General features: G+C 40.5%; 4 protein-coding genes, 1 long non-coding RNA gene and 1 other non-coding gene across 14 annotated transcripts in view; 3 read left to right on the top strand and 3 right to left on the bottom strand.

Moving 5' to 3' along the window:
* sgsm1a (small G protein signaling modulator 1a) overlaps positions 1–15,320 on the top strand; it is a 23,445-nt gene extending 8,125 nt beyond the window's left edge. For 2 of the 9 annotated variants that reach the window (XM_026322719.1, XM_026322720.2), the window contains exons 4-26: positions 1,980–2,142; positions 2,434–2,586; positions 2,682–2,749; positions 3,244–3,389; positions 3,855–3,992; positions 4,763–4,887; positions 5,446–5,513; positions 5,633–5,796; positions 6,216–6,351; positions 6,452–6,595; positions 7,185–7,314; positions 7,797–7,861; positions 8,023–8,168; positions 8,779–8,907; positions 8,995–9,177; positions 10,005–10,076; positions 10,250–11,407; positions 11,507–11,631; positions 12,319–12,401; positions 12,536–12,645; positions 12,808–12,904; positions 13,414–13,581; positions 14,465–15,320. In XM_026322719.1, coding sequence (XP_026178504.1) covers positions 1,980–2,142; positions 2,434–2,586; positions 2,682–2,749; positions 3,244–3,389; positions 3,855–3,992; positions 4,763–4,887; positions 5,446–5,513; positions 5,633–5,796; positions 6,216–6,351; positions 6,452–6,595; positions 7,185–7,314; positions 7,797–7,861; positions 8,023–8,168; positions 8,779–8,907; positions 8,995–9,177; positions 10,005–10,076; positions 10,250–11,407; positions 11,507–11,631; positions 12,319–12,401; positions 12,536–12,645; positions 12,808–12,904; positions 13,414–13,581; positions 14,465–14,553 — 3,860 coding nt within the window. In that variant the 3' untranslated portion in view covers positions 14,554–15,320. Of the gene's footprint in view, positions 1–1,979; positions 2,143–2,433; positions 2,587–2,681; positions 2,750–3,243; positions 3,390–3,854; positions 3,993–4,762; positions 4,888–5,445; positions 5,514–5,632; positions 5,797–6,215; positions 6,352–6,451; positions 6,596–7,184; positions 7,315–7,796; positions 7,862–8,022; positions 8,169–8,778; positions 8,908–8,994; positions 9,178–10,004; positions 10,077–10,249; positions 11,408–11,506; positions 11,632–12,128; positions 12,178–12,318; positions 12,402–12,535; positions 12,646–12,807; positions 12,905–13,413; positions 13,582–14,464 lie in introns of those variants that run through there. The other 7 variants (XM_026322721.1, XM_026322726.1, XM_026322722.1 and 4 more) reach the window with 7 other exon arrangements.
* On the bottom strand, positions 9,888–12,888 carry LOC117152692 (uncharacterized). Its single transcript, XR_004463156.1, has 3 exons — positions 12,726–12,888; positions 10,989–11,351; positions 9,888–10,591 (listed from the first exon to the last, which is right to left on the bottom strand). It is a non-coding gene; the product is annotated as an uncharacterized LOC117152692 (long non-coding RNA).
* A 1,108-nt stretch (positions 15,321–16,428) lies between the features above and the next one.
* Positions 16,429–16,501, bottom strand: trnak-uuu (transfer RNA lysine (anticodon UUU)). Its single transcript has one exon. It is a non-coding gene; the product is annotated as a tRNA-Lys (tRNA).
* Positions 16,502–16,869: 368 nt separating this feature from the next.
* On the top strand, positions 16,870–19,338 carry gatc (glutamyl-tRNA amidotransferase subunit C). The gene is made up of 5 exons (XM_026322838.1): positions 16,870–17,200; positions 17,270–17,320; positions 18,616–18,785; positions 18,937–19,040; positions 19,198–19,338. Exons 1-5 carry the CDS (start codon positions 17,039–17,041, stop codon positions 19,257–19,259), a joined length of 549 nt encoding a protein of 182 aa, XP_026178623.1. The 5' UTR covers positions 16,870–17,038; the 3' UTR covers positions 19,260–19,338.
* Positions 19,339–19,981: 643 nt separating this feature from the next.
* On the top strand, positions 19,982–21,091 carry isg15 (ISG15 ubiquitin like modifier). The gene is made up of 2 exons (XM_026322841.1): positions 19,982–20,143; positions 20,318–21,091. The coding sequence occupies exon 2, from the start codon at positions 20,321–20,323 to the stop codon at positions 20,795–20,797; it is 477 nt and encodes a 158-aa protein (XP_026178626.1). The 5' UTR covers positions 19,982–20,143; positions 20,318–20,320; the 3' UTR covers positions 20,798–21,091.
* Positions 21,092–21,119: 28 nt separating this feature from the next.
* Positions 21,120–23,869, bottom strand: pxmp2 (peroxisomal membrane protein 2). Its single transcript, XM_026322837.1, has 5 exons — positions 23,669–23,869; positions 22,450–22,572; positions 22,164–22,326; positions 21,598–21,717; positions 21,120–21,491 (listed from the first exon to the last, which is right to left on the bottom strand). Exons 1-5 carry the CDS (start codon positions 23,776–23,778, stop codon positions 21,423–21,425), a joined length of 585 nt encoding a protein of 194 aa, XP_026178622.1. The 5' UTR covers positions 23,779–23,869; the 3' UTR covers positions 21,120–21,422.
* Positions 23,870–24,025: the final 156 nt, after the last annotated feature.

A 24,025-nucleotide genomic window follows, 5' to 3' on the forward strand; every position in this document is an offset into this window, starting at 1 on the left:
AGACATCCTTCCCACCTAATAATCAGCTTACTCCACATCACGTCTTATGGTTTTAGCTTTCTCTTGGAGGGTTATGAAAAGAATTTGTCACAGACTAGATTTTTGTTTCAGTGCAATGGAGACCCTTTTTCTTGAACTCATATTGAAGCTGTGAGCCCTGTATGTGCTTTGTGTGGATCATTTAGTGGTTTCATGTTTCACATGTCATCGGTTTTCTTGGCCTGCAGTGTGTACCTTATCAATTTGATCTTCTAATAGCCTGCTTCAATAGCTGCTGATATCTTTCCTCTGCTGCTATCACACGCCCCAGTGGACAAGTAGCAGCTCAGGATGACCCTCTCATATCTCTCTGTTGCTCTAAGCCAACTTCCTCCTCCTCCTCCTGACTCTTCCTGTGATCCCTATATATCTTATTACCATCTTGTTACTACATGTTCTCTTTCAGCTGTGGTCTGTGTAGAGATGAGAGTGAGTGGAGGATGGGAGAGGAGCTCAGCCAGCTCACCAGGGAGCAATTAGCCTCTTCCATCACAGCCACTTTGATGAGCTGAGTCTGAGTCTGAGTCTGAAATGCGTGTCAAAACGCCACTGTTTTGACACACTGTTGTTTTCAGCTGTGAAGTAATGAAAACTAGTACAGAAAAGTGTCTGTGGAGATTCTCAGTCAACCAGGTCGAGATATAGCCAGAAACTCTGTCACCTGTGGGTTGTTTGTGATTGATGTTGTGGGAAAATGGGTTGAAACGTTTAGCTGCAATATACAAGTTCTGCAGATAAAGGTGTTGGTAGCATTTGAGCCTGAGTCAACCTTTTGTGACATCGTACAACAGCTAATGATAGCATGAGGTCTTGGGGCCAGATGAGTAGAAGACGAGAAGCGTGCTGATATATTGATTGACAGCTGTGAGCTCCTACTCCTGACTTTGGACTGCTCTGATTGGTTAAAACATCAGTCGAAATCATTAGAAGGAATATATCTGCACTGCATCCTGGCTGTTCAGTAAGCCTGGGTCAGACACACCTATGCACCTTAACATATGTTTAAACTAAAGTTTCTATATGTTATTTACTAGAGCTTTAACCTTTCAAACAAAGTTATCGGTTGTATGTTTCTGTTTCTGTGTCTTTAATGATAAATGAGACTTTAATGATGAGACTTTTATTGCCTAGGCAGAAGTAAAACCCTGCTAACAGTGATTGTAGTAACAGCAGCAACAGGGAAAGTGACTCAGGCAGATTTACAGAGCAACAGAGAAGCTGTGCTTCAAGGAGTGAGGATGATGGAAAAGAGAAGAGATCGTGATGTTGATGAGTCTCCTCCGCCCCTCTCGCTGCCTGTCTCTCCCAGAGCTCCGCTGCACCATCAACACCGGTTGCCATGGTAACCACAGCCTTCGCCCTGACCCCATGTGAACAGAGCCACAGGATTAGTCCTAAAAGGGAACTCAAATGTCAGCACAGCTCCAGGCATTGCCACGTAGGCCTGAGAGAAAAGAGGGGTGTCTGTTATTCTGCACAGTCGAGTGACTGTGCAAGTGTGTCATCATGTTATCGACTAGATATACTTAGCATAAGTAAACACGATTATGTGAAGGCACGAATTCATTGAAAATGTCTATTCTGCATCTAGAGAGTCCATTTAGGAAATATGTCCTCAGTTTAGCAAAATAAAACCACTTTTCCTAAAACTGTGGTAATGGTTGGATTATCAAGCTGAAATATCAATGAAACATGGGACAGAAAACATAGTTTTTGTGTGGCCAATGGGTTTTTTGCTTATATTATAAAACTAAACTTTCATTTGTGGTCCGAAAACTTTTTTGTGCCAAAATGTGGTATGTTGTTTTCCCTTTTAATCTTTAGATTTTCATTATTTTGTTATGTGCCACCGGTTCTGGTGTACAATATTAAGTGCACTTTGGTAAAGAGTTTTTTTTTGTTTGTTTGTTTTTTTCACCCACGTGTTTGTGTCCACACAGCTGCAGTAGAGGCATGTGTACTGCACGGGCTGAAACGACGGGCAGCGGGCTTTCTGCGCAGCAACAAGGTGGCAGCACTTTTCATGAAGGTGGGGAAAAGCTTCGCCCCAGCTGAGGAGCTGTGTAGAAAAGCCCAGGAACTCGAGCAGATCATCGAGACAAAGTGAGAGACTCTGACAACACAGCTCGTTCTCCCACAGCAGACCTCAAAGCTTACATCAAAGCCTGTTTGATTGCACCGGCAAAAGCCCAGAAAACAAATGACTGTCTGCTTACATGAAGGGTTATTTCTTTTATTATGAAAAGCTTCTAAATAATTCATGTTTATAAGCTTTTATGAGTCATGAATCACTGATGCCATTTGTTTCATGCAGATGTAGCTTTACCAAATGGAATATTTAATCCATGCTATACTTTTGTTTATATGTAAACTTGCGGATCTCTCCGTTTGCAGACGAAGTCAAAGCTTGCAGAGTCAAGACAGTCTTCGGAAGATGCCCCGGCTGCCAAGCCTCACCCCACAGGTAGTCAAGAACTTGTGGATCCGGACGGCTCTATTTGAGAAGGTGCTTGACAAGATTGTCCTCTACCTTGTGGAAAACAGCAGGTAGAGTAAGATGGGCAAATATCATGCTTTTCTGTTGTTTGTATTAAAAGAACTCTGTGTTCCCTCAAAATTGCCCTTTCACTTTTGTCTTCCAGTAAATACTACGAGAAAGAAGCTTTTCTAATGGACCCTGTAGATGGACCAATCCTTGCCTCTTTGTTAGGTAATTACATGTGACATTGTAAGACTTCATGTAATTTAAGTAATCATCTAACATCTGTGACACCCCCCAGTTTGGGCTCATGTTTACTGAAAATGTGAGATCCTGGTGCTCTTAGGAAGAACGGAGCAGAATGTGTAAAGCTTGTTTGCTGTTGTATCATTACTGTAATGATATTATGGTATCCTATTTGTAGGGTCATTTTTGTATCCTTACCATTTGTCCCATTAAAGTGAAATTTAGCACACTGCAAAAAAATATTCTTTAAAACAGTGGTATAATCATTTTTAACCATTTTTTCTCCCAGTGTACTAATGGCCAGTGTCTCCTAAGCCCATGTGTTAACAACAGAAAAAAAGCTATTTCTGTCATTTTATTCTTTGTGGGTTTTTAAAATTACTGCTTTCCCTGAAAATAGTACATATGAACACCGTACAGCTGTTGTCTACAGTGTGTAACTGCATTGTACTAACATTGCAATAACATAATTGTGACAGTTGGACCTTGTGCTTTGGAGTACACGAAGATGAAGACAGCTGATCACTTCTGGACAGATCCGTCTGCCGACGAGTTGGTGCAAAGACATCGCATCCATGGTGGTCACTGCAGGCAGGACTCCCCCACCAAGAGACCCGCACTGTGTGTAAGTAATAATCTAGTAGACCATGCAGAGTCAGTTACAGGCTCATTTTATTTTATCCCATGTGCCTTTAGTGCTCGTTTATTCTGATATATTAGCAGTGAGATTACTGCATTAAGTGCAGTGCAGTGTGTCACAGAAAGAACACGGTGTATCTGAAACCCTCATACTTATTCAGCCTTTTAAGTTTTTAGTGAAATAGGTCAACTCTGCCTGTCTTTCCATCACTACTGCTTTGGCATGGGTGAATTATTTCCAAAAACAACCCGGTTTCCATCGTCAAGAACAATGGACAAGGCAGAATGTCATGTGTCTCTTATTTTAAATATTTAAAAAGGAAATTTCCATTGTGGAAAATGGTTATACCATGAGTGGCTCTAATTCACTGTGCAGACATAGTCATCAGTCTAGCACTGGTTTACGGTGTCTGCTATCTTATTTGATTTGTTATGCATCTCTGCTGTATAGATCCAGAAGCGGCACTCCAGCAGCAGTATGGATGAACGCCCTTCCCCCTCGCCATCAGCTCGTGAATACGTAGAGTCCCTGCATCAGAACAGCAGGGCGACCCTTCTGTTTGGCAAAAACAATGTTCTTGTACAGCCGGTAACTCTCTGATTGCTCTTAATCACTTGGCACAATATCTCTGTAGAGAAACTACAAGTTTAAAAGTGTTACAGAAGATTGCTCCACACTACTCAAAAGCCTGGAAGAGCATTATATTAAAAGACATTTACCTCTGACATTTTACTGTAATGTCACAGCTAAATAGTCTCATTAAAACCAAAGGAACATTTCACTGAAAGTTAAAGCCCTGACCAAATAGCAGCCTTCATATTATGTTGTCATCCCCACATTATCTCAGACCGCTGTACAACAGCCTGATGTGCTCCCTGGTTATTAGGTCAAAACTACTGTCAACAAGAAGACATTCAGATACAATAATTGCTGGACTTGAAATTCATGAGCATGCTGAGTATTACAGTTTTCAGCTGTTATTATTGGCCAAGGTGTCTTAATGCAGTGAAGTGCAATAAACTATGAAATATTTGTTGTGTTTTAACTTGTGTCACACACCTCTGCTACACTATAATATATGTTCAGAGGTTACAAGAGATGCTTTCAGCTTTTTATATCACTTACTTCACCTACCTGCTCTAAAGCTGCAAAGATGTGTGGTGAATACATACATCCTGAAGGTCTCAATCTTCTCTTTCTCACATACAAACACAGTTGCTTGTGTAAATACATGGCTAAGACTGCCTTACTTTGCATTTTCTTCCACTATCAGTACAGATTGCTTCAGGATTATTATACTAACACACCCCCTGTTCTGGCATCAGATGGAAAAACATCCTTCCTTGTGATTGTTTCAGAAGGATGACATGGAGGCTATCCCTGGTTACCTCTCGCTCCACCAGACTGCCGACATCATGACGCTGAAGTGGACACCCAATCAGCTCATGAATGGCTCTGTTGGAGACTTGGACTATGAACGCAGGTGCAAAATTATCCGGGTGTTTTTGACTTATGATTATGGTGATTGTGTCTGTCTACAAAGCCTGTCTTGCATAATGTCAGTAATCCTCCTCGCACTAACAATGTATAACGTTTAATGTGCTTCCACAGAGACATTCATAAACACGCTGCATTATTTCTTCTCACTGCTGTTTGTGTAACACTTGGGTGTTACTGAATAATGCATTGTGTTTGCATGTGGCTCAGGGGCTCAGTATGTGGAGTAAATGCTGATGATCTGATAGGGCTTATTTTCAGCACACCACCAGCCAGCAGCTGGTCTATTGACAGTCTCTGTCAGATATCGCTCAAACTAGCAAACCGTGTTATGTTCCTGTGCCTGTGCATGTTTTCTCGCACCAGAAAGATTGATTGTCTCACTGTGCAACTGTGGATGTGCACACTCTCATCTACTTTCATTATTAGCTATAAAATCAATGTTCCTTCAGATGTGCATTCATATAGAGAATATGTAAACAATCCCACCAAGGCAAGTGTGGGTTCTTATTTTACTGAGTGTGTTTGATCACATGTTTTTCAGCATGTACTGGAACTACGCCATGACAATCCCTCTGGAGGAGATAGTTTACTTGCACTGTCATCAGCAAGGTGGGTCTACACCAGCCTTAGGTCTTAAAACTAGCATTCTACACAAAACCATAATTAATATTTTTATTATCGCCTTTTCTTGCAAATGTAACTGAAGTAATGATCACTGTCTCCTGTAGTGGACAGTGGGGGGACGGTGGTGCTGGTCAGTCAGGATGGGATCCAAAGACCTCCACTTCATTTCCCCAGAGGAGGCCACTTGCTCCAGTTCCTCTCCTGCCTGGAGAATGGCCTCCTTCCTCATGGCCAGCTGGACCCACCGCTCTGGTCCCAGAGGGGAAAGGTCAGCAGGTTTTTCTTTGGGGTTGTTCTCTTGTATCAGAACAAAAGCTCAGCTACACATATTAGGCATTCTTTTAAAAAACAGCTGCTAAATCAGCCCTAATCTGATCAATAAATTGATAAAAACACATTTGGAAATTTAAATAGATGCACTCCTTTGTGGCAGTAATAAACGTCCAGCTTAATATTCGCTCTGCATCACCACACAAGAAGTGTGTACTTGAATGGATGTTTTTGTTAGACTCTGAATAGCTTTGTATCTGCAGCTAAGCCGAATAATGAAAACCACCCATGGATGTTCAGCCAATATTAAGAGGCAGACACTCATCATGTTTCATTTGCATCAGTGGCTTAGCTGCACTCTAATGATTAAACTATTTTCTTGCTGGTATTTGAATAACAGTTATTTTCTCTTTGCAGGGAAAGGTGTTTCCTAAACTGCGGAAGAGGGGTCCTCAGGGATCTGGATCCTCCGACTCAGTCTCAGATAAGGAGGAGGATGAGGCTACAGACTATGTCTTCCGCATCCTATTTCCAAACAGCCAGTCAGAGTTTGGTAAGTTTCCCAACAGAGAAGTAAATTAACATGAGCAGCCCCCACAGGCCTCTCCAGATGGTTGCATTTTTATGAAAATGTTGCTCGTTGTTTGTTACAGTGACGGTAACCCGTCCTCCCCATCTGACTTCCTCTCTCTCTCTTCAACTGAGTGGACAGTCCCTCTCCAAAGTAGGGACGCTTGTTGTCCCCAAGAGGTCCTGCAGCTGTCCTGAAGAATCCTCCTCAGTCACAGGAAGCAGCTGTAACACTGTCACACCTCGGCTCGTTTGTCCAGTTGTCAGCTTGCCTTGTTTTAATTCCCTGCGTCTAATATCCTCCTGGCTTTGCCTGTTCCTCTGGCAATAATTATTGATGTGTCTGCTTATTAAAGTCCCTCTTTCTCTCTCTCTCTCTCTCTCTCTGTCTCTCTCTACCTGCCATCTTGTATACACCTTATGTATTGCATTACGATGCTGTAACCTTTTAGGTGGACAACTGATTGCTTGAATTTGACTCCTGAACCAAGAAAGGCTCCTGCTTATTTGATCGTTCTCTGAAAAATGTAATTGAATATGATGGCTTCATGGTTTCACACTGTGCATCAATTCCAGATTGTATAAATGTTTTCCCTACTTGCTTTTCTTGGCTCTAACAGGAATCAAGCACAAACTAACTGTAATCTCACGTGCTTTCTGCAGATCACATCTGATCAGTATGATTCTGCTTATGCAAAACTGTTTCCTGTTTTGTTTTAATCATCTCAGCAACAATGTCATTGTTCTCGAAAGCCAAAGCAGCATAATGCTTTAAGGTGACCAAGATGGTGTGTGTTTTTCTGCATGTGTTTGCAGTGACTCCTCCTGACCTGATGGATCAGGGAGCCACAATGTGGCATCCCACTCTCAGGAAGTCCTCTTGTTCCTCATGTTCCCAGGGGAGCTTCTCTGATGGAGCAACACCCAAGGGGTGCAACCATGAGAGGTGACGGATAAAAACACTCCAAACTAGACTGAGTGGTGTCAGATTGTGACAGGGAAACAGCTGAAGACACACCCACTAACCAGAAATTCCTTAGTGCCACCCGGAAATGAAAGAGGAAAAGATGAATGGAGCAAAGACACAAGAGCCTCAGTTATGTGCCGTTTATTTTGCTGGCATCAGAACATGTTGGGAACATTAGGTGACAAGCAAAATAGAGCAAAGCTATAAAAAAAGGCATGTTGTTGTTCATCAGTTAGCAGCACAATAGGTTATCATTGAAATAATATGTTAGCCCCAACATTGTAATATAACTCTGCATGAGATACACTGTCCCACACATTGAGGACAACATGAATAAGTGGCACTAGATGATTGGTTTAATGATAGTCCTCAAATGAAATAAGAAAATGAGATTTAGTCAAATTATTATTATTATTATTCCTCTGTATAAAGAGAATGATCTGTGCTGTATTTGCCTGCAGGGCTCCTCTGAAGCTGCTGTGTGACAACATGAAGTATCAGATCATCTCTCGGGCATTTTACGGCTGTATGTGATTACTAATTGCGTAAAACTGATAAGCCTTAAATATTAGCATTTGTTCAGTTACACTCTGAAATGTGTTTTAGGAAGCAGTACATAATGTCGTAATTTTAAGTATAACTAGCTTTCAAAAGAAACATTAAGTAATTAACTACGTTGTCACACAGGGTTGGCATACTGCCGTCACCTATCTACTGTGCGTATACACCTCTCCGCTCTCGTCAATCACACCATCGTGGCACCAGATGTGCCATGTGACGCTTACAAAGGTCTCACCACAGACATGTGGCAGAAATTCCTGCAAGACTGCACAGTAAGCATCGCTGGTGTCACTGTCCTCACATTAAGAGTACACACACACACACACACACACACGCACACGCAGAACCACTCCCAGTGTCTCTCTCACTCTGTTGAGTCTAATGTCTCATCCATATTCATCCTCTGCTAATCATGTGGCTCATGCTATTAGTATCACTTCACTGTGCATGAAGCGTGACTAATAGCTCTGTCAGTCTCACAGTTCACATCTAGAGTTTATTTGGACAGTTACATTTACCTGGGCTCATGGACACATTGAATATTTTACATCTAATAGTGAATTTTATCCATCTTCCTATAAATTCAAAATAATGAGCGAATGCACACTGCACCATGATGGCTGGGAGATGCACCAGTGCCTGAAGCTTTATCCATCTGCTATCGACTTTGATGCTCTTTATGTTTATCTGCACTGGCAGATAAAACATACAACGGAGGCTCTGTCTCCAGGCTGCCATGTTGTTAATATTGTCGTCTTAAAGCTCTATTGAATGTTTCAAACATACACAGAGGTAATTGTGTTTTTATTAGAAAGGAGTAAAAATCCAATAAGTGGCCATAAAGCAAGTACAGAGGTAACTGAAGTCATGTCTTCTGTTCAGGCGTATGAGGAGCAGGAGCTGCTGCGTCTGGTCTACTTTGGTGGTGTGGACCCCTCACTGCGTAAAGAGGTGTGGCCTTTCCTGTTGGGCCATTACCAGTTTGGGATGTCAGAAGCTGAGAGGAAGGAGGTTTGTTGCTTCCATGATTATGGCTTTATTTCCAAAGCAGCTTCCACTTGCACCGCTGACCTGTGACCTGTCACCCCTTCACCCAAGGTGGACGAAAAGGTCCGTGTGTGCTACCAACAGACCATGCGTGAGTGGCTCGGGTGTGAGGAGATTGTCCGACAGCGGGAGAAGGAGCAGCATGCTGCAGCGTTAGCAAAGTGCTCCTCTGGGGCAAGCATGGACAGTTCCAGTCAGAAGATGTGCCATCATGACTCCACCATCAGCAATGAGGTAAAGCGGTAACACATAGCACAGTTACAATATCAAGAGTTCTACAAAAACTGTGTACACTGAATGCACAAACAAATGTGCAGCTTATATGGACTTACAAGACTCCAAAAATATAGTTGCAGTGGTAATACATCCAGATGCACGTCCAGATATCAACGTCTTACATTGCAGGCTCTACAGGTTGCTGCACCGTTTTTACGAGGTTCCTTTCATAAAATACCACTCAGATTTCTTACAAACATCCATCCAGAAATACTCATCACAAATAATAGTTCACCCCTTAAATCATCACATAAATCTGTAATGATATGACAGTTGTCAAACATGAAATGGACTTCATCTTCAGTTCCACCTAAATCGCAGAACAAAGAAAAGTATTTTCTCTTCAGGAAAATGTACCCGAACTGTGTACATAGAGATCTTCTACTTGGCTGTACATGAAGTACATCAAGTCTTGTCTCAGGGAGCAGGAATAAATGTGCAATATGCAAATCTCAACCCACATAGTCTCAGTTCCAAGGCAAGGGTAATTAAAGGCTAATGCCACCAATTTTACACATAAACCTCACTTCACTATCCATAGGCAGTACTGCTCAACTGTAAAATGACCTCTGTGGCTTTGTAGGAGGCTTTCCAAACTCACATTTATACTTAAAAACATGAATTTACTAGGTTTTGAAAGTTTAATGAAAAACTGTTACGGACTTACAGATGGGAAATCGTTTTTATTCTGAACTGCAGACAAGGCCACATAACAATAAAAATATATCTCAGTAAAAGTGTTATTATATGTTAATATCTCAGCCTGAATGTCTGTTATTGTGCAGTCCCAGTCCTCCCAGAGCTCAGACAGGCAGAGCATGGCTCACCTGCAGAGTGACTCCAGCAGCAGCACACAGGTATCAGAAACTACCACAGCCTGCATTGATGATATTTTAAAGTGATATTTTAAGACAACTAAACAACACTTTTTACCATTTGATGACATGTTTCTCAATCTGTGTTCTCAGGTAATGCATGTGTGGTGCATTTGAACCTATATTCCTCCTCCCTGCATTCTCTCGCCTGCTAGTTCTTCACATCCTCCCATCCCTTCCCTTGGAGTAGCTTGCTTCCCTTTGGCTTGTTCTTTCAGGTGTTTGAGTCCGTAGAGGAGGTGGACCAGATCGAGACAGAGCCCAAGAACGAAGAGGCCAAACAGGTGCCAAGGATGCCTAATGGAGCTCTGCAGAACGGGACAAGCTCTCCTGACTCTGGGCATCCGTCCTCCCGCAACTTCTCGATCACATCTGGCCTGTCAGATGGCTCATTCAGCACAGAGGACAGCACAGCACCCGAAACAACCCCGAGATCTGCAATTGTGCCTCAGGCACCACAGAGCCCAGTCAAACCTGCGCGGGTGGAGAGTGAAGGTCTGACAGAGGAAATGGACAGCCAGGTGAAAGGCAAAGCAAAGGAAGGAGAAGAAACACCTGACGTGACCAAAACTGCAGAAATTACCAAGACTGCAGGGATTCAACCTGACACAAAAGAAAATGTTAAAATGGAAGGAACCAAGACTGAAGATAAAGGCCTGGATACAAACACTAAAGGGAATAAATCATCAGAGGAAAGAGGGAAAGAAGTATTCAGTGTGGATACTATGACGGTATCAGCAGCTGCTACCGAATCCAATAGAGCACTCTTTGAACCAGGTCTCAAAAAAATAGTAGGAGTGAGTGTCAAGGAACCATCAAAGCTTGAAGAAAAGGTTGAATCAAAGACAACTAAACCACAAGAGGTTTTATTGGTGGAAGTGAAAGAAAAAATACCTGTACAGTCTGTGGCTCCTGAGGTGGAAAAGAGTCTCGTCCTCTCAGCAGACACAAGGATCTCGAGAGCGAGAGAAGCCTACTGTGCCTCTCAGAAAGACGAGCCTCAGGTCCTGACTGAATCTGATGATTCTCCCTCAGCCATAGAGATGGAGGAGATCCCCAAAGCCAAAGTTTCCATGGTGCCTTGGAGCAGAAAGGGACGTTGTGAAGCCTCGTCTTCCTCTGAGGACTCGGCCCCTCAGGCAGAGCTCAGGCAAGAAGAGGAGCAGGGAAAACCTAGTCCAGAGGGTACTGAGTCCATCCTGTCTGATGAGCCAGAGATGGAAAGCCTTTACCCTCACTTTGACTCTCTGGCTGGATCTGGAGACACCAAGAACAAAGCAACCTCTGAAGAATCTGCTGGCAGTGCCTTCTCTGTGCGCGTACATTTTTAACCGCTCAAACTCATTTATGCTCAGCAAATGAACTCTATTATGAGCTTGTTTGATTCACTGTGATTGTTTTGTTTGTTTCAGCAAGAGCTTTTGGACTTGTATACATTAAATCTGCACCGCATTGAAAAGGACGTCCAGCGGTGTGACAGGAACTACTGGTACTTCACCCCTGCAAACCTGGAGAAACTGCGCAACATTATGTGCAGGTAAGACAAAGACAGGAGCCAGCAGTGATCTTATAAAGGCTAAAAGACTAAAACCAAAAATGGATTTAACCCTATTAACAAATGTTCCTTTGTAACCAAAACCTGATTAATTTATTGATCTGTGCCTTTGAATTTGTTTGTTTTCTAGGACCAATTGTGTATGCCCATCTTTTTCAGAAAAGATTTGGGCCTTTTTTTTTTATTTTCAAATACAAATAGTTTGTATTTGCATTTGATGTCTCCAGTGCTAAAGTATGTGCCACAGATAGTTTTGGTCTTTTCATTGGATTTGTTGACAGTAAATAATAATAATTAGAATGGTTATGATGATGGTAATAATATTTGTTGTTGTTCTTTTGTAAAATGTTTTTCTTTTAGATGAATGGTAGTGGGAGGGAAGTTATACTGAACTTAATTTTCCTCTGTCATGCCCCTTCACAACAAACAAGTATCCCACCACCACTATCTAGGATAAGGAAATATTATTCTCCCTTTAGGTAGATCCAGTCATTTCTCATTTTTTGACCTTCAAAAATCAGATAAAAGGTAAGGTAATAATTTTGAACAAAAGACCTTGAGAACTCAGTGGAGGTGTGGGAGTGCCTCTAAATGTGGACTGCATCGTGTTTCTCAGATAAAAACAGCTGAGTGCAGTTAAGTTCGTTTCTCTTGGTTGTATATTTCCAGCTATATCTGGAGGCACCTTGACATTGGTTATGTGCAGGGCATGTGTGATCTGCTGGCTCCGCTTCTAGTCATTCTGGATGATGGTGAGTCACTGATTCACTTCTTATTTTCCTTTTTCTGGCATTCTGTGTATTTTTACAGTTACTGATGGAACAACAAACAAGAGTATGCCCACTCACTTTCTCACTCCAGCTTCCTTTCTGCTTCCTCCTTTCAGAGGCCATGGCCTTCAGCTGTTTTACTGAGCTCATGAAGAGAATGAATCAAAACTTCCCACATGGTGGAGCTATGGATACTCATTTTGCCAACATGCGCTCTCTAATTCAGGTGACCCACAGCAACAGTACTTTGTTTTTTACTATACACACTGTAGTACTAAAGTACCACTAAATGCATGCATTACTTACCAACTCCTGCCATTTTTAACATTTTGTTCCACGACCAGTTATTATTTCTCTTCTTGAATCTCCTCTGGTCTCCTCTGCATAGATACTGGATTCTGAACTGTTTGAGCTAATGCACCAGAATGGAGACTACACCCACTTCTACTTCTGCTACCGCTGGTTCCTCCTGGACTTCAAGCGGGGTAATGTGTTAAAGAGTTTGTACCGATCAGAAGAAGAGCACTGCTCTTTAAGTTCTGTCTGTGAATAAAATACCAAACTATTTGGCATCTTGTTAACAACATGTGCAATTATTGAGACTTAGAAAGTGATTTGGGATTATGATTTTTTTTCTGTCCGGTAACATGTCAGATACACTACCAGTCAAAAGTTTGAAGACACTTCTCCATTGAGTCGAATGAGACGTTTCCCTAATATGATCAGTCACATGGTCAAAAACAAGAGCACTAAACATGAAACATTTACAGAAGGAGACTGATAACATATCTTGCAGCTGTGTTTGTAGGGAGTTTTCTGTGACCTGTCTTGCATATTTACCAAAAAGGGAAGGATGGGATAAATTGCATCAGTCTGGTATTTCAAGGCCAAACTGCTGTTCCTGTTTGTCTCTCTCCACTCTACAAACTCCAACCTGAGCCCTCAAACACTTCTGTGGTTTCACTCCTATTCCTATATGTGCTTTGTCTTCCAGAGTTGGTGTATGATGATGTTTTTGCAGTCTGGGAAACCATCTGGGCAGCCAAGTATGTCTCCTCTAGTCACTTTGTTCTCTTCATTGCTCTGGCACTGGTGGAAATCTACAGGGACATCATCCTGGAGAACAACATGGACTTCACAGACATCATTAAGTTCTTCAATGGTAAAACATAACATTTTACAGCTGATGATTCACTTACAGTCCATATTCTCTAATACAGTTTAAAGGGACAGTCCACTGATTTCACATATCAAATATCCATTTGGTCATTCATCATTCAACTTTGTCAACTGCAACATTACTCTAGGTGCTGTAATCAGGGTTGTTTGATCAGAAATTTAAAAAATGTTAGCATTTTCCAGGCACAATGGGACTAACAAGAGATGAGGCGGCCAAAAAAATGCAGCCTGTTCTGCTTGATCCTCTGTAAGTTTATTAAATCCATCAAAAAGACATCACGATCCTACAATAACACAGCTGTAGCACACAAAACACCTGTACACAGATCCACTGTAACGCCATGATTGCCTGACACTGTGTACACAGGAGTCAATGCAGCAGTTGGTTGGCACTCGTGTCACTCTGCGGCTGTGCAGTGTTAGGCATAGTCTGATTTTCAGTTAAACAGCTATGTTAACTGGACTTTTAGCTTGTCGGTGTTACACTAACTCACTGATTTTATTTTTTCTCAAATACAACCTTAGAAAAATTCGAGGACTTGTTATGTCAACACAAACTTGTAGATAGAACATGATTTGGTTGTGTTCCTGCTGCGTCTGTGTGGGTTTTCTCTGGTTACTTCAGCTTCCTCCCACAGTTTAGAGACAAATCAGGTTGGGGTTTGGGTAATTGATGACACCCGTAGGTGTGAATGTGAGTGTTTGGCTGTTTCTGTGTATTGGCCCTGTGATAGACTGGTAATCTGTCCCTGATGTACCCAGCTGGGATTTGCTCCAGCCAAGTTATATTAAAGTTATAAAGTTATTTTTGAAGTTCTTGCACCGATAAAAAAAAAGATTAAAGTTTAATATTTTGTGTCTTTCAGAAATGGCAGAGCACCACAATATAACGCAGATTTTGACCCTGGCCAGGGATCTGGTGTACAAGGTGCAGATGCTGATAGAGAACAAGTGATTGTGCTGGTCGTCTGCTTTTCCTTCCAAGAATGAACGCCTGTAGCAGCACAAGTGTCAAATACATATGAGCACACACGCTCTCACACACGTACACACACTGTACACAGAGCCCTTACAATCACAATCACAGTTTGCTGCTATGAGCTTTATTGGCTGTATCCACTATGTTATCAGTGTTGTCAACAGTTGTATGAGAATATTATGTTGAAAATGTGTCAGTATGTTCAAGTGAAAGCAAATGTAACTGCGAAACAGTTAAATTTCTAAATATTTTGTCAGAAATTCCTTAAGTGTCCATCTCAGTCCAGGTGCTCTTAACGTTTTGAGATGAAGATGGTTTTAGTTGCATATTTTAAACCAAAAGCAGAGACTGTATTTATGAGGAAATGCATTGTGATAATTATTTATATGAATTATTTTAATAGTAAAAATCTACAAGATTGTTAGATATATCGGCAGGTTTTCCCTCCGTCCCCATCCCTTAATGACAGAAAAGGTGTTATTTTCAAGTACAACACTTCAAAATCTAATTATTTTCAAAGATTCAGAACACTAGCTTGCAGGCCCAAATGTAACACATGTTAAAAATAATTTAGCTTTCAACACCACGTCAGTGATTCAGCATCCAACAGTGTTTTCGATGTTCTTAAACTGCCTTGTCTGCCAAATAGTATGTCTGTGTTACGTGTGAACTGTACTGTACTAAGAAAACTGTGTTTATATCATGACGATTATATTAACATTTGTAAAAAAAAAAAAAAAAAAGTACTTACTGACATGTGCGCAAAGATTTATATAAACAAGCCTGATTTGATAGTCCTAAATTGTTGTTTTTTTTTTTTCATTATCCAGTGAACCACTGTATATTTTGTAAATTGTGCTGTTTGCTTGCCTTGATTTTTGTATTGTTTGGCGCATGTTTGTTGAATGAGATGCTAATTTCAGCTTGAATAGAATTATGAATAATGAAGATCAGATGAGACAGTGATAATATGCAGTCACAGAATAAAATGCTTCGTGATTACACAACTTTCTCTTCAGATGGGCTTAAAACAGATAAAAATTAAAGGTATAGTCCCACAGATTTTGTTTTGTTTTTTTAATAAATTGCAAATGAATTTATGAGGGAGTCAGTTTTTATTATTTGGCAGAGCTGAAGATTGTGAGGACATAGAAAATATATGTTTTTCACCCCTTAAATTAAGACTAATATTGGTCTTGGTTACCAACATTCATGCTTTCATTCATTGCCTAACATAACTTCTCTCACTTGTTCTTCGATGTTGCTTTATGAATGTGGTAAGATGAAATGCATTAAATATTGCTGTTTCTTTGTGAACGCTAAATGATGTTGGAAATCGTATTAATTTATTGTAACTTTTATTTGCAAAAGTATTTATTTATTTATTCATTCATTTTCTAATTCAGATGCTTTGTTTGTAAAGCTGATACCTTTATTTTGTGGCCAGTTCTAAATGTGCTCTGTAAAACAATCAAATTCTATACTATAATATATATATATATATATATATATATATATTAAATGGTATATGTTTTTATAATAAAAAATAAAAATGGAATTATCATTATTTTTCCAAAATTATATTGTAATGTGGTTTGTAGACGATTGCTACAAAAACTGCTCACCACAAACTACATATAATAGTACAAATGAGTTTCATCTCATAAAACACACACACACACACTTTCATTCGTTCAGTACTTGGTTAGCATACTAACAGCTACACTAATTAGATGCTGCGCATTATATCTGCCAGTATGTTAGCATTATAATCAGGAACACATGAGCATGCTGCGTTTAGCTCAGTGCGCCCACATGCACATACATATAAAACAAACTAAAAATTCGTACCGCCCGAACAGGGACTTGAACCCTGGACCCTCAGATTAAAAGTCTGATGCTCTACCGACTGAGCTATCCGGGCGCTCTAAAACCCAAAGTGATCGAGTTCCGTGATAAAATATACCTAAAGCCTGTTCTTATCTTTCTTTCACATATTTATTTTTTTATGCGTGTGCCCGTAGCGTTGTGGGTTTTCTACTTTTCTCCTGTTTATTTTATTTTATTTTATTTTTACAAGCACCGCTATTGCTTAGTGCAATAGTAATTTTGCGCCAACAGCTGCCTCGCCACAGAAAACCACGGTTTCACAATGCTACGTATACATTACTAGTTGTATATAAGAAAGGTTGAATGTCTCTTAGAACAATATTCATCTACAAGAAATATACCTTCACTGTATTTCAACTGAAGGGACTCAATCTGCTCGGGACAAAAGCGAATACGGAAGTAAGAGGGAGTTAAATCTCTTGCTCTGCCTCGTTAGGTGTTGTTGGTTGTTAGCTTGTCGAGGCTAGTGGAAGTCCCAGTACGGATCTTCCTAATGAGTTAGGAAATCGTAAAAATGTGACACAGACTTTTCTACATTTCGGACACAGCTGGCTGGATAACTGTGCTGAATATGTCAGCGTTTCGCCTCTTTGCTACACGCGCTTTCTGTGGCGTGCCAGTGAAAAGCGTGAGGCCTTCAGTGAACCTGGTCACAAACGATGAGCAGCTATGTCTGCAGAGCCGCTTCACAGCTGTAACACGTCTGTTCAGCTCTCGACCGCACAACTCTAAGGTAAATTAAAGGTCAAAGATAATTATTCAGCAGCCAGCTCAGACAACTGACTCTGTGTGTCCTGTACAGGTACCGCAGGTTGCAACATGGGAACCAGTGCCACAGGACCAACTTCCCACGGTAATGAATGTGAATGAATGTGAACTTTGCAGTAGTTAGGTAGTGCCTTCAAATCCATGTTACATTTACACAGATTATGGATGTGAAGTGGCTTGTGCTCTGCATTTAACCATCCAAAGTGCACACACACAGCAGTGAGCAACCAATGTTACGGCAGTGTTGCGAGTCTCACCTCGTGGTATTGAGGTTGAAGAGGGTGCTGGCTATTCACTCCCCCCACCGACAATTCCCGGCCGGTCCTGAGACTCGAACCTGCAACCTTTGGGTTACAATCTTACTATCCATTGGGCCACGACTGCCCCCAAAGACGGTTCATGGTTTAACTCTGCCTGAAACTATAATCAGGTCTTCACGTGTTGAAAAAGTTTGGAGGACAATATCCTCAGTTCATAGAAAAATATTTTCAGAGGTTGATCTGTAGTTAATTAGTTAAACAAATGAAAGTGGGTTTCAGTGTGTTTAGTACCAGATTCGTTCTTCGTGTTTCCTCTTTAAGTTGTGGAAGAGGAAACACACACAGAGAATTTCTCACTATTTACACTAACGTTTTTAGGTGAGGGTCATTAGGCTCTAATGGTGTGACCCCTCTGATTCACCAACTGGCTGCAGAGTGTGTCCATTTAATGTTTCTTTAATTTCCTGGGGACAGATGAAAGGGCAGCCTGGTAGATTGAAGACTCACCTGAGCTCACTTCTTTTGTTCACCTATGGAGCCTATTCAGGCCAGGGGTGAAGTGAAACCAACTCAGGAATGTGAGTCTAAGGACTCTCACCTGATTTACACAGCTCAGCTAATGTGCCTATGTGACTAGGGGTGGAGTGAAATCAACCTGGAAGGTAAATTGGAGTTTCCATACCAACTTTTTCTCACTGATGAAGCTACTTGGATGAGCAGTGAAACGTTTTGACCTAAAAAGTAGAAGTCCAGTTGCCATGACTCAACCTCTAGATCAATGGCATATTATAAAACCGCAGAAATTACCAAAGATTAAAGCTCAGACATAATTGAGCATAAGTCATCATAACAATGACTTTTTAATATGGATACTGGAAGTTATTGATAGATGTAATGACTTGATTCAATGTTATTTTCCTGTTTTTTAAGTAATGGTGGAAAGAAACTTCCACACATATGTTTTCTATCCATTTGTGTTTCTTTCAGCTGCTCCCAATAGGAGTCACCACAGCAGATCAGTTGATCCACATGATTAATTTGGCACAAGTTTTATGCCGGATGCCCCTCCTGATGCAACCCTCCTCATATATTTTCTATCAATACCTCTTTGATTTTACAGCCTCCCCAAATCTCTGCTGACCTGGTGGACAAACTGGAGCGTCTAGCCTTGGTTGATTTCCGCACCAAACAAGGACTGGCCTGTCTGGAGAAAGCTATACAATTTGCAGATCAGCTTCATGTTGTTGACACGTCAGGGGTTGAACCGATGGATTCAGTTCTGGAGGACAGGTATGATACAGTTATAAAGACAGCTTTTTTTTCCATGTGGGCCTTTGGTCACAGTTGTAATAAAATGGTATGTGAAAGAAAACAACTGCAGGTCAGTGTTCATTCTTGTGAAACTTATTGTATGAATGTGATGTTATCTATGCACGCTCAGGACATTATACCTACGGGATGACACGGTGACGGAGGGCGACTGTGCTGAAGAGCTGCTTAGACTCTCCAAAAACACAGTTGAAGAATATTTTGTGGCACCACCAGGTAAAAAAAAAACTGAATACATTTCATTTGAAACCAAAGTGTTGATTATAATGACTGTACATTATTCAGATGATGAATAAAGTTAACTGTGTACCTTTTCATCCTGTTTTGTCTGTAACTTTGAGGATCCTTAAGTAATATTTATTTCTTACAACAGGAAACATTCCTTTACCAAAGAGGGAGGAAAGGGCTGCCATGCTGAAACACTCCGAGTTCTGATGTTTATAAATGTGTCTTTATTTTTATTGGTATGCTTTAGGTGTCTATGAAGAAATAAAGTATGCACCAGCTGGCTGAGGTACTTTGCTGTTTATCCACAGCCACAAACTACTTTCAGAAACTTGTCCAGTACACAGTAGGTTTCTCATTCCTGTTCCTGGGATGGGAAACATAAAAAAATACCAGTCATTTACATACATCCTCATTCTGCAGTTTCTTTTGATACTTAACTGAATTTAGTTTTTGTTTTCACTATCGTTTTATCAAAAACAAAGGAGCAGCATGTTGGGACAGGCAGTGAGTAAAGATATGAAATACAATTGTAGTATATTGTTTTGATTTGTGATGTACATGCTTTTTCATACTTATTTAACTACAAATATATGTGTACTTATTTTTTTCTGTTTTGTTTTTATGTTTTAAAAAGTAGAAATGGCCCAAAATCGACTTTGACCCGTGTGTCAGCTAGAGTTCATGTGATGAAATGATTTTGCATTCCATCTCTAGAAGTAGACAGTCCTGCTTTGACCTTATATAACAATGTAAAAGTCTATTGTGAGGTTGCTATTGATTGTAAACAACAGAACGGCAGTGTATTCTCTGACTCACCAGTGTGTTAAAACAGGATTATTAGGTGATAAATTCATAAACACGCCTCAGGGCACTGTTTCTAATGATCAAAACATGACGTGCAGTCACGTTAGGAGAATGGAAACTGAAAGTTATTGCACGTAGGGAAAACGAATCTGAAGAGAAGAGGAGGGTGTTTGTCAGCTGGTGCAGCCTGTATATAAATTGTGGTCAGCTCAAACCTCAGGCACAGCTGTTGTTCAGCATCATCTGAAGAAGATTTTACGGAAGAGTTTGCAGTCTGATCTCAAAAGGTAAGAAACCGTCTTTGTCAGCGCTGTTATTGCAATGAAATCCACTACCTGTCAGATGTTTGGACACACGTTCTCTCTCAACTCATTGTCCAAAGTTTTGTTCGTTAAATTCGTTGCATAACATGTTTTTGTAGTTTAGACAAAACTCTAAAAATGTATTGAATTGCCTTTCAGACAATGTCCAACATGGAAATAATCATCACTAAGCTGGATGGGTCTTCACAAACACTCAGTGTTAGCCCACAGGACACAGTGGGGTATCTGAAGAAACTCCTCCAAGCCACCGTGAACGAGCCTCCTGAGAGGCTGAAGCTCATCTTTGACAACGGCCGGAGGACCGAGCTCAGCGACGACTCCAAGCCCATCGGCTCCTACGGACTACAGCATGGCTCCAGGGTGTCTCTGCTGATCACCAAGCCGGCTACCATCGAGGTCTTCTTGAGAAAACCTAACGGGGGCACAAGCACGTATGACATCAAAGCCGATGACACTGTGGATAACTTCAAGCGCAGGGTCGAGTCCAGAGAGGGGGTGGCGGTCAGTCAGCAGCGGCTCATCAACGAAGGACGGGAGATGATGGGCGGAAAACTTTCTGACTATAACGTCCGCATGCACAGCACCATCGACCTGGTTCTACGTCTGAGAGGAGGCTGAGGACACTAATATGTAATAAAGTAATATCCATTCCAATATTAATATAAATATGAATATTAAATAGCCTAGTGTTTTTTATTTATGTTTAGACTTCTTATTTTCCTTTTACACTAGTTGAGAAAAACAATTTATTGTTTGATTAAATGCAAATCTCCAATTTGCTGAACATCAGGTAAATGTTTTGGCCTTGCAGATATGTTATACAAATAAAACCTTTTACAATTTTATTTTGGTAAATACATTTTTATTATCTCAATCACACAGTGTTAAAAAATAAAGTCCATTTTCAAATCACAGGTCTGGTGTCATTTCCTGTCCTTGTTTTTAAGCTCAGAGGTGGAGCTGTTTCCTGCACAGACCACAATCTTCAAAAATGACTGTCTCACTGTCTACAAGATGTTGGCAGTGGTTTTAAAAATATTTATGAATTTATTATGTTCTGTTATTACAAAACAGTCATATCATTGCCATCTGTTATAATGGCCTCAATTCATTGTAAAATAGTTAATGAGAAGAACCAATTTGTGGAAATTATTGTCCAGGTTAGAAACAGGTTTATGGTCTGGTTGTGCAAAAGCTGTGAAGTTTCCTCAGGCCTTGTTCTCCATGAAAACCTTGGGAAGCCTCATTTCCTCACAGATGCAAGGTAGGCATACCAAAATAAGGCGATCATGTTGGCGAACAGCACTCGGAACTATAAGCAAAAATACACAGCAACATAAACGGAGAAAAACATTACGAGCAGTGTCTCTATGTGACTCATCAGTAATTCAATGGCAGAATTCAAGTAAAACGCATACCTGAACAGGCACGAAGTTGACATTGATGAATGTGAAGGGAGTCCAAGCTTTCCAGTTCATCTTTAAAGCAGTCCAGTAACTTCTTCTCATCTTTTTTCCAAAATCTTCAAACCCTTTAGCCTGAAAATGAAATATATTTAGGTCTATTTTGCAAATTTGCACTTTTTCCTGTATATTAAAAAACACTATAGCATTAAATATTGCATGTAATAGACAAACATACAGACATGAACTGAATAGGCTACTACTGTCATATCAGTAGGGGAGTAAATCATATTTTAAGGGGTATACAACCAAAATACAGCAAGTGTGGTTACTGAGACAGATCCGAAACCAGGGCCTTAAAAAGTCAGGAATCTCACATCTGCTGCAGCACATTTTATCACCATTTTTAAATCTGCATTTTTTTTTGGGCCCAGCATTTACGGAAGAGCATAAATCATCCATTTTTTCCGTTATCTATACCTGCTTATTCCTAACCAGGGTCACAGGGGAAGCAAAAATCAAATCATTGTAATTCTACATGAATGAGATGATCTGGAGGGCCAGTTATCAAGATGACCTACCTCCAGGATGTTCATGACGAAGTAGAAAATGAGCAGAAAGCCTGGGGCAAAAATAAGGCGATCCAGTAGCAGACGTTTGACTATACAGTATGGGTCAGTGGTGGGCATCCACACCTCCATCAACTGGTAAAAGTAATGACTCACTGGTCCTGTAATAAACAAGCTGCAACAGGAAGCAGGTCATAATGAAAACTACCAAAAATGTAAAAACATTAATATTGCATATTTTACAGTGACAAAGCATTACATTCTTGTAACTTTGTTTTCTGTCTTTATAAAGTCTTACCCAAAAATGGCATAACGTGTAGCTCCGGCCATATCAATCTCATTGACCAGGGCTCCATTTTTGGCCTTTTTTCTTGCCTCCACAAACTGAGACAGAAGATTTCCTAAAGCAGAGAGGATGCCACTGGAAATACAGAGGTCACACATATAAACACCTCTAACATACATGCAGCTACAGTAACATACATAAAGTTACCGTAACAAACATAAAGCTACGGTAACATACATAAAGCTACATTAACATACATAAAGCTCCAGTAACATACATGCAGCTACAGTAACATACATAAAGCTACGGTAACATACATACAGCTACAGTAACATACATACAGCTACAGTAACATACATGCAGCTACATTACCATACATAAAGCTACGGTAACATACATACAGCTACAGTAACATACATAAAGCTACGGTAACATACATAAAGCTGGGTTAATATACATACAGCTACAGTAACATACATGCAGCTACAGTAACATAAATAAATCTACGGTAACATACATACAGCTACAGTAACATACATAAAGCTACAGTAACATACATAAAGCTACGTTAACATACATACAGCTACAGTAACATACATAAAGCTACGGTAACATACATAAAGCTGGGTTAATATACATACAGCTACAGTAACATACATGCAGCTACAGTAACATAAATAAAGCTACGGTAACATACTTACTGTAGCTGCAGTAACATACATACAGCTACAGTAACATATATAAAGCTACAGTAACATACATAAAGCTACAGTAACATATATAAAGCTACAGTAACATACATAAAGCTACAGTAACATATATAAAGCTACAGTAACATACATACAGCTACAGTAACATATATAAAGCTACAGTAACATATATAAAGCTACGGTAACATACATACAGCTACGGTAACATACATAAAGCTACGGTAACATACATAAAGCTACAGTGCTACAAAAGTGTCCTAAACATTAAAATGTGTCTAGTTAAATGTTCAGGGAGGGGGGGGCTCTCCTGGAACGTGCTGATTGGCTAAAGCCAGAGAGGCCACTGGGTGGGCAATAAAGTGGTGAAAAGAATATATTTTGAAGTAAACAAACAAACAATACATTTTAACAAGCAGTGACTTCAAAAAAACACCTACAATTATTTGACTTCAGTCTTTTAGTAACTGAAAACTTTCCTAGGCTGCAGAACATTAACAAATCGGAGTTAGTGAATAACCGACCTGGTCACAGACTTTGTAAGGATGGGGTATTTCTTCAGAAGGAGCAGATACTGCTGCAGTAAACGCAAATGTATGGATGCGTCGCGGACGGGTACACTCTGCACAGGCATTGTCACTTATATAACTGTGCAAACATGAGAAGGACTACCAACAAAACTAACTGGGGAGAGGTTGACGAGCAGGTCCGACAATGTCTTCCTGTCAGCGTCGTTGCGTCACTTGCGGAGCCACGCCCCTATGTTAAAGTCTAAAACAGCCAGGAGTTTGTCAATAAACGAAGAAAACCTGTAGATAATTTGTCGACAATCATTAAAATTGAAAAATATTCCGTCATAATTTCCCACGGTCTATGATGTG

This window comes from Mastacembelus armatus, chromosome 9 (assembly GCF_900324485.2).
Source record: "Mastacembelus armatus chromosome 9, fMasArm1.2, whole genome shotgun sequence".
Classification (NCBI taxonomy): domain Eukaryota; kingdom Metazoa; phylum Chordata; class Actinopteri; order Synbranchiformes; family Mastacembelidae; genus Mastacembelus; species Mastacembelus armatus.

Excerpts from the sequence above, each read along its gene's own strand:
- gatc (XM_026322838.1), top strand. The coding sequence starts at position 17,039 with ATGTCAGCGTTTCGCCTCTTTGCTACACGCGCTTTCTGTGGCGTGCCA. Across the intron at positions 17,201-17,269 it reads CTCGACCGCACAACTCTAAG|GTACCGCAGGTTGCAACATG; the intron begins GTAAATTAAAGG and ends TGTCCTGTACAG. Across the intron at positions 18,786-18,936 it reads GATTCAGTTCTGGAGGACAG|GACATTATACCTACGGGATG; the intron begins GTATGATACAGT and ends ATGCACGCTCAG.
- isg15 (XM_026322841.1), top strand. The coding sequence starts at position 20,321 with ATGTCCAACATGGAAATAATCATCACTAAGCTGGATGGGTCTTCACAA.
- pxmp2 (XM_026322837.1), bottom strand. The coding sequence starts at position 23,778 with ATGCCTGTGCAGAGTGTACCCGTCCGCGACGCATCCATACATTTGCGT. Across the intron at positions 22,573-23,668 it reads CTTACAAAGTCTGTGACCAG|TGGCATCCTCTCTGCTTTAG; the intron begins GTCGGTTATTCA and ends CTGTATTTCCAG. Across the intron at positions 21,718-22,163 it reads TCGTCATGAACATCCTGGAG|GCTAAAGGGTTTGAAGATTT; the intron begins GTAGGTCATCTT and ends TTTCATTTTCAG.